Here is a 9174-nt window from a genome sequence, read left to right as displayed (position 1 = left end):
TGTATATGTATACATACATACATACATACATACATATATACATATATATATATATACACACACACACACACATAGAGAGAGAGAGAGAGAGAGAGAGAGAGAGAGAGAGAGAGAGAGAGAGAGAGAGAGAGAGAGAGAGAGAGAGAGAGAGAGAGAGAGAGAGAGAGAAACAGACAGACAGAGAGAAACAGACAGAGACAGACAGAGAGCGGGGGAGAGAGAGAGAGGGAGGGAGAGGGGAAAGAGAGAGAGAGAGAGAGAGAGAGAGAGAGAGAGAGAGAGAGAGAGAGAGAGAGATTAACATCTGGAAATCAGAAAAGGTAAATAATTTTTGTGCAAGTTTTATACGCTATGCAGCCGGACCAAAAGCTGCATTGTTTTGCAGCGAGTGGACCCCATGAACGGAATAAATGAAAATCGGGTTGGAATACCGTAGAGTGCTCACCCTTTCGTACTATAAGAGCGAGAGAGAAAAGTCAAAATCAATATATAAATAAAAGGTGGATCCGACCATAGCTTGTGTGACGCTGCGACGGGAAAATATTGAGTGAATTGTGATGATAATGGCCTTCTCTTTCTCTCTCTCTCTCGCTTTCTCTCTCTCTATCTTTCTCTCTATCTCTCTCTCGCTTTCTCTCTCTCTCGCTTTCTCTCTCTCTCTCTCTCTCTCTCTCTCTCTCGCTCCTCATCCTATCTCTCGGTTTCCGTTGCACACTCATACACAAACACTATGGACTCGCAGACTATCCCTTGTGTGTGTGTGTGTGTGTGTGTGTGTGTGTGTGTGTGTGTGTGTGTGTGTGTGTGTGTGTGTGTGTGTGTGTGTGTGTTGTGTGTGTGTGTGTGTGTGTGTGTGTGTGTGTGTGTGTGTGTGTGTGTGTGTGTGTGTGTGTGTGTGTGTGGTGTGTGTGTGTGTGTGTGTGTGTGTGTGTGTGTGTGTGTGTGTGTGTGTGTGTGTGTGTGCGCGCGATCGCGCGTCTCTCTCTCTCTCTCTCTCTCTCTCTCTCTCTCTCTCTCTCTCTCTCTCTCTCTCTCTCTCTCTCTCTCTCTCTCTCTCTCTCTCTGTTCTTCCTTCCTCTCCCTGCCTGTCTCTTTTCCTCCATCCCATTTCATTTTTATCATATCCTCTCTCCATGACTCCCATCCTTCTACCCCACTTTTCTCTGTCCCCCCTCCCTTTTTTTTCCTCCGTCTATCTCTCTCTCTCTTTTCTTCCCTCCCTCCCTCTTCCTCCCCTCCTTTCTCTCCCTCCCTCTCCCTCTCCCTCTCTTTCCCTCTCTCTCCCTCCCCACCTCTCTCCCCCTCCTTCCCTCCGTCCCTCTCCCTCGCCTCCTCTCCCTCTCCCTCTCTTTCCCTCTCCCTCTCCCTCTCTTTCCCCCTCCCTCTCTTTCCCTCTCCCTCTCTCCGCTCAGGAAATGTGGTTACCAGAAATCAATAACATACAGTTCCGTGGCCTTTCATCTGCTGGTCGAGCCCGTCACCGTGTGTAGCAACACCGCTCATCTGAGGGGAGACAGTGAGAGCGGAGATAGGGAAAGCGAGGGGAGAGAGAGGGGAAATAGAGGGAAGAGGGGTGATGGGAGAGAAGAAACCCGGTTGGAGGAGTGGAGGGAGGAGGAGAGGAGGGGGGGAGAGAAGAGAAAACGGGATGGTACAAAAAGGGGTTGTAAAAAGACCGAATGAAGGCGGGATGGAATTGGAAGCGAGCGAAGAGGAGCTGCAGCGGAAGGCTATGGTTGGGAGAGGAAGCGGAGGGCCGGCGTGGGCGGATTCTACGGGAGGGGGGGGGAGGAGGAGAGGGAGGAGGAGGAGGAGAGGGAGGAGGAGGAGGAGGAGGAGAGGGAGGAGGAGGAGAGGGAGGAGGAGGAGAGGAGGAGGAGGAGGAAGAGGAGGAGGAGGAGGAGGAGGAGGAGGAGGAGGTGGAGGAGGAGGAGGAGAAGGAGGAGAGGTGGGGGGGGAGACTCGAGGAGGATCCAACGGGAAGCAAGGCGACCGGATATTGACTCCTGTGGTGGGAGAGGAGGAAGTGGAGGAGAAGGGGAAGGAGGAGTAGGAGCAGGAAGAGAAGAAAGAGAAGGAACAGGGCGAGGAGATAAGAAGAAGGAAGAGAACGAGGAAAGCGGAAAATAAAGACGGGGACAGAGGAGAATGGAGGAGACGAAGAGAGAAAAAAGAAAAAAAAAATGAGAAAGATGGCATGCGCAACGAAGAGGGAAAACGAAACAAAGACGAACAAGCGGAAGGAAACAGAAGAGGAGAAAGAATGCCCGGGCGTCGAGGACGACCCACGCAACTTACCGAGGCAGGGAGACCAGATCGCTACGGACATGGAAAGACGGACACGGACATGGGACGAGCCCGCGTGTCCGAAGAGCAACTCGCCACCACAACCACCACACCAACCCCCTCCCCCCAATCCCCCAACCCCCCAGTGCCACATAACGCCGTAAACCCCCCTCCCCTCCCCTCCCCTCCCCCATCGGTGGTGCCTCCATACAAGCGCGGAGGGAATTAATAACCTTACCAATGAAAGCTAATGAAGGACGAGTGCCACCGGAATGCCAATATTAGGGATGTCAGAACCTGCGATATTGGCACCGGCGTTTCGACCTTCATTCCCAGGGATGTCGCAGGCACCGAGTAGAAGGGGGTTGGGGGGGGTGAGGGGGGTGGGGGTGAGGGGGGGGGGGAAAGGAAACAGAGGACGAGCAAGAACAACAGTTGAATGGACAAGAGATACCACACGCATGCAGTTGAAAAGTATACCGATATAATTCATCATTCATATCAAAATGATCGCAGTTTCTCCATAAAAAAAACAAACATATATACTCTAATCAATCCCTCTATCGGATTCGGACGAGCAGGGATCCAAAACGACGAACCAACGTGTGTATATATGAGACCCTCCTTCCCGAACGCGCTTCCCATGAGCTTCCTTCCCTCCGATGCGTCAGTCAAACGTCGTCAAACACGCGGGAAAATTCAATTTACGGCCAAGGAATGCATTTCTCGGCCGCAATTCGCATTTCCTTTGACGTTTCCGAACAAGAGTAAACGAACGAGGCGCCGGTCAAAAGAAAAAAAGAGAAAAGAAAGAAAGAAAAAAAAACTATCGAAAGGTATTTATTCGCGGGAAGGGGAATCGAACACCGACAGCGTTGCAATTGGCCGCGTCGGGGTTGTAAATATTAATAGTCGCGGATCTAATTACAACCTACGACGAAGCCTATGCCAGGGTCACCCGTGAACAACCACGCGTCCGTTACTCCGGTTTATGGCTTCGGAGCTGAGAAAGGGAAGACGACGAAGGCAAAGCACATTTCTTGTCCACGTTTTTTTCTTTGAACTTACTTTTTTTTCTCAGTGTAGACTCCCGAGCATCTTAAAAGGTCCCTCTTACCGCCACACGGCCCAAGGAACTAACACATACACGTCGGGGCGCGAGGCTACAAAATGACACGTTTCATCAAGGCGCATCTCGGCCTCTGAGATCCTTTTATCACTCCTCCGGGAGAGAGGAGAAGAAAAGAGAAAAGAAAAAAGGGTAAAGCAACGAATGAAAGAATACGAGAAAGAAAAAAAAAGAGAGATAAAAATTAAGTCATAAAAGAAAAGCAACGAATGAGAGAACACGAGAAAGAAAGAAAGAAAGAAAAAAGTATAAATCACAAAAAACAGCGAACCACGACGAATGAAGAGGAAAAGAAAAGAAAGGACAAGAAAACGAAAACAAAACAAATGAGAGGGAAGCGAGTACAAGAAAAATATATCTGCCGCCGCCATGGAGGTGGAAAGCGACCTGCCTTCCCTGACGTCCTCATTGGAGTCTCCTTCCATTTAATGCTCACCAATTTCTTTTTAGAAAACCTTTTGTGGCCGAAATATAGGGAAAGACGGGAGGCAGGGGAGGGGGGGGGGGAGTGAGCTGAGGGGTAAGAGGAGAGGAACGTGAGGAAAGAGAGAGAGAGAGAGAGAGAGGTGAGGAACGTGAGGAAAGGGAGAGAGAGAGAGAGGTGAGGAACGTGAGGAAAGGGGAGGGAGGGAGGGAGGGAGGGAGGGAGGGAGGGAGGGAGGGAGGGAGAGAGAGAGAGAGAGAGAGAGAGAGAGAGAGAGAGAGAGAGAGAGAGAGAGAGAGAGAGAGAGAGAGAGAGGAGAGGAGCGTGAGGAAAGGGGGAGAGAGAGAGGTGAGAGGAGAGGTTGAGGTAAGGACAGTGGAAGATGGGCATACGGAGATGGTGAAGAGAAAGGAGAGAGGAGGGACAGAAAGTGGGAGAGAGGAAAGAGAGAGAGGAATTAGGGAGGAGCTAAGGAAGGGGAAGAGGATAAGTAGAATAAGAAGGGGAGGAAGAAAATAAAAAAAAAAGGGCGAGGAAGGGAGAACAGATCCAATGAGAGAAGTTAGAGCAGAGAGAGAGAGAAGAGAAAAAAATGAGAGAGTGGGGCGGAGCAGGTGGTGTAGGTGGAGGAGGCGGGGGGGGGGGCAGCGACTTCTAAACCGGGAGAGGCAATTTGAGAGAGAGGGGAAGTCTGCCGAAATATCCTCCCTAAGCGGTGAATGGGAAGGGAAGGGCCAGAAATCGGGGTAAGGGTTAAATACTCATCAATTCCAGAGAATAAGTGAAAGAGGGGGAGAGGAGAGAGGAAAGATGAAAGGGGGAAAGAGGCAGAGAGAGAGAGAGAGAGAGAGAAAGAGAGAAAGAAAGAGAGAAAGAGAGAACGAGAGCGAGAGCGAGAGAGAGAAAGAGGTGATAAGTGAGACAAACAAAAAGTAAAAAATAAAGAGAGAGAGAGAAAGAAGGAGGCAAGAGAGAGAGAGGGTAAAGGGTTGAAATGACGGTGACAAACGACCCCAAATCAAGGATTCGAATCCTAAAGGCGCAAGGAGGTTGCAAGGGAATTGATAAAAGGGGCGAGGTTCAGGTAGAAGAAAAAGGAGATGATGAAGAAGCATGAACAGAAGAAGCATGGGAAGAGGAAGCATGGGAAGAAGAAGCATGGGAAGAAGAAGCAGCGGCAGAAGAAGAAAAAAAAGGTGAAGAAGAAAAAGGTGAAACAGGTGAAGGAAAAGATGATGATGATGATGATGATGATGATGATGATGATGATGATGATGATGATGATGATGATGATGATAATGATGATGGTGGTGGTGATGATGATGATGGTGATGATGAATGAGAAGATGAAGAAGAATAAGCATGAAAAGGTGAAGAAGACTGAGAATGAGAAGAAGAAGAAGAAGAAGAAGAAGAAGAAGAAGAAGGAGAAGGAAGAGAAGAAGGTGAAGAAGAAGGAGCAGAAGATGAAGAAAGAGAGGAAAAATGAGAATGAGAAGAAAAAGGAGAAAATGGAGAAAAGGAGAATAATAATAATAAGAGGCCAACGAACAACATTACAAAAAAAAAATAATAATAATAATAACAAAATAATATGAGCAGAAGAGAAAGAAAAGATAAAACAAATAAAACATCGATCTGGAAATAACTTCTTAGAAAATTGAGATAGAAAAAAACGAGAATAATAAAAACAAAAATAACAAAAACGAAAATAACAAAAACGAGAATAATAAAAACGAAAATAACAAAACGAGAATAAAACGAAAATAATAAAACTGAGAATAATAAGAACGAGAACAATAAAACAGACTAATAAAAACGAGAATAACAAAAACGAGAATAAAGTGGTGAAAACAAGACTTCCGAAACAACGAAAGGAACGCACTTTCCTACACCGGAGTTTTCCGCTCGACTGACTTCGATTAGTTTTCCCTTTCCCTATTCCCCTAAACATTCTCCCGTTCTCTATCCCCCTCCCCCCCCCCCTTTCCATCCTCCCTACCATACCACCTCGCTCGCTCCTGGTCAGCCTCCCGTCCTCCTCTGCCTCCTCCTCCTCACCCTTCCTCCTCCATCTCCTCCTCCTCCTCGATCTCCTTCTCCTCCACCAACTCCTCCTCCGTCTCCTCTTCCTCCTCACCCTTCCTCCTCGATCTCCTCCTCCTCCACGATCTCCTCCTCCTCCACCAACTCCTCCTCCTCGATCTCCTCCTCCTCCACCAACTCCTCCTCACTCTTCCTCCTCCATCTCCTCCTCCTCCACCAACTCCTCCTCCGTCTCCTCGCCTTCCTCCTCTTTCTCCTTCTCCTCCTTCCTCATTTTTTTTTTTCTTCTTCTTCTTCTTCTTCTTCTTCTTCTTCTTCTTCTTCTCCTCCTCCTCCATCTAACCGTCCTCCTCCCCTTGTTTTCCCCTCTCTCTCTCTTTATTCCTTTTCCCATCTATTTCCATTCCCCGAAGGAAGGGAGGAATGGAGAGAGGAAGAGAGGAAAGAGAGGGAGAAAGGAAAGGGAAGAGAGGACGGAAGAAAGGATAATAAAGTTGGAAATACTCCTAAAAAGCAATAAGAATATGAGACACGTCGCTCTAACCAATAAGAAGAAAAGAAAAAGAAAAAGAAAAAGAAAAAGGAAAAGGAAAAAGAGAAAAAGAAAAAGAAAAAGAAAAAGAAAAGAAAAAGAAAAAAAAGAAAAAAAGAAAAAAAGAAAAAAGAAAAAAGAAAAGAAAAAGAAAAAGAAAAGAAAAGGAAAAAATCGGCGGAGATGACGTCATCACGTTCATTCTCAAAGCCAAGGGAATAAAAAAAAATAAAAATCTCAAAATGCCTCACCTACATACGGACCGAATAAAGTCACACACGCCATTACGCAATCAAATACACATAGCTGCACACGCACAAATAGCTATACACACAAACACACAAATAGCTGCGCGCACACATACAGTTTCACACACACACACACACACACACACACACACACACACACACACACACACACACACACACACACACACACACACATACACATATACACACACATACACATACACACACACATCACTATCACACACGCACACATTCATACCTTCCCCCCCCCCTTTAAATCCTCTACGGAGTTACGGGAAAGAGGAAAGAGGGGAGAATGGAAAGAAAAAAGGGAGAGAGAGGGGGAGAAAAGGGGAAAGAGGGGGAGGGAAAGAGAGGAGGAGGTCAGCGGGGAGGAGTGGGGGGAAAGAGAGAGAGAAGGGGAAGGTGGCAGGAGGAGGGGAAGGGAGTGGGGAAAGGTAGGGAGAGAAGGGAGGGAGAGAAGGGGAAGGAGACAAAGGGATGGGGAGGGAGTGGGGAAAGGTAAGGCGAAAGAGAGAGAGAGAAGGGGAAGGTGGCAGGAGGAGGGGAAGGGAGTGGGGAAAGGTAGGGAGAAAGGGAGGGAGAGAAGGGGAAGGAGACAAAGGGATGGGGAGGGAGTGGGGAAAGGTAAGGCGAAAGAGAGAGAGAGAAGGGGAAGGTGGCAGGAGGAGGGGAAGGGAGTGGGGGAAGGGAGGGAGAAAGGGAGGGAGAGAAGGGGAAGGAGACAAAGGGATGGGGAGGGAGTGGGGAAAGGTAAGGCGAAAGAGAGAGAGAAGGGGAAGGTGGCAGGAGGAGGGGAAGGTAAGGCGAAAGAGAGAGAGAGAGAGGGGGAAGGTGGCAGTGGGGAGGGGGAGAGTTAAGGGTAGTTGGCCCTATTCCTGAAATGTTCCTTAAGGGTCTCTTCAAGCCTCTTCTACTTCGACCAACTTGCAATTGCAGCCTTGTGAGAGGTACAGAGGGGGGGAAGAGGGGGGAGGAAGCGAAGCAGGGAGAGGAGGAGGGGAAGCGGAGAAGGGAGGGGGAGGGAGAGGAAGGGCAAGAATGGAGGGAGGGGAGGGGGAGGAAGGGCAGAAGGGAGGGGGCAGTTAAGCGACCTTAGCGAGAACCTCCGTTTTATTTTTCCAACTGAATTTCTTTAATTCATCCAACAAATATAACAATCCCCTAACACTCCCTAACAGGAAACAGCCCCAACAGAGTCAAAAGCAAACTCCCCGAAGACCCCATCATCTTCATCATCCCCATCATCATTATCATCCTCCATCACCCCCATCATCTTCATCATCATCATCATCCTCCATCACCCCCATCATCTTCATCATCCCCATCATCATCATCTCCATCCCCATCATCTTCATCATCTCCATCACCCCCATCATCATCCATCATCCCCATCATCATCCATCATCCCCATCAACCCCATCATCCCCATCAACCCCATCATCTCCATCATCCCCATCATCTTCACCCTGGCGTAGACGGGCAACTCCCACCGTCATAATAAACCACTTGTACAAACTCAAAACAGTAAACTCCTGTTCCGGGAACTTTGCACAGCGATCATATACGCGATTATCAATTTGCTGGCGTAATAGAGCTCTAATTAGGTCGGGTTATGAGTCAGTGATCTGTAATGCTTTCTACACTAAGGGGTAGTTGTTACATAATGAATTCGTGGGAAGATCAGGTGCTAGGAAGGAGGGAAGAATCTTTCTTACTCTTGGGCTGTTTATATTTTGCGAGCGTTCGTGTGTTGTCTTTCTCCGTCTTCGGTCGTTCACTCTTTTCCCCTTTCTCTCTCTCTCTCTCTCTCTCTCTCTCTCTCTCTCTCTCTCTCTCTCTCTCTCTCTCTCTCTCTCTCTCTCTCTCTCTCTCTCTCTCTCTCTTCTCTAGCTCTCTCTCTCTCTCTTCCTCTCTGCCTTCTCTTTCCATCTTCCCCTTATTTCCTATCCTCCTCTCCCTTTCCTACCCACCCTCTCCCATACCTCCCCCCCGCCTCCTCCTCCTCTATCACTCGGCCGGGCAAGGGCCATGGAGAGCCAAAGGCCACGGGGGGCCAAGGCCATGGGGAGCCAAAGGCCACGGGGAGCCAAGGCCATGGGGAGCCAAGGCCATGGGGAGCCAAGGCCACGGGGAGCCAAGGCCATGGGGAGCCAAGGCCACGGGGAGCCAAGGCCATGGGGAGCCAAGGCCACGGGGAGCCAAGGCCACGGGGAGCCAAGGCCATGGGGAGCCAAGGCCACGGGGAGCCAAGGCCACGGGGAGCCAAGGCCATGGGGAGCCAAGGCCACGGGGAGCCAAGGGCCACGGGGAGCCAAGGCCAAGGGGGAGCCAAGGGCCACGGGGAGCCAAGGGCCACGGGGAGCCAAGGGCCACGGGGAGCCAAGGGCCACGGGGAGCCAAGGGCCACGGGGAGCCAAGGGCCATGGGGAGCCAAGAGCCACGGGGAGCCAAGGGCCACGGGGAGCCAAGGGCCACGGGGAGCCAA

The 9174-nt window shown here is 49.6% G+C and overlaps 1 protein-coding gene across 1 annotated transcript in view; it reads left to right on the top strand.

Moving 5' to 3' along the window:
• Positions 1-8717: 8717 nt before the first annotated feature.
• LOC119578199 (S-antigen protein-like) overlaps positions 8718-9174 on the top strand; it is a 588-nt gene continuing 131 nt past the window's right edge. The window contains exon 1 of the mRNA XM_037925935.1: positions 8718-9174. This exon is cut by the window's right edge and continues 131 nt beyond it. Coding sequence (XP_037781863.1) covers positions 8718-9174 — 457 coding nt within the window.

Source organism: Penaeus monodon, chromosome 10 (genome assembly GCF_015228065.2).
Source record: "Penaeus monodon isolate SGIC_2016 chromosome 10, NSTDA_Pmon_1, whole genome shotgun sequence".
NCBI classification, from domain to species: domain Eukaryota; kingdom Metazoa; phylum Arthropoda; class Malacostraca; order Decapoda; family Penaeidae; genus Penaeus; species Penaeus monodon.
Note: the sequence above shows the minus strand (reverse complement) of the source record. Positions and strands in the feature narration are given on the sequence as shown.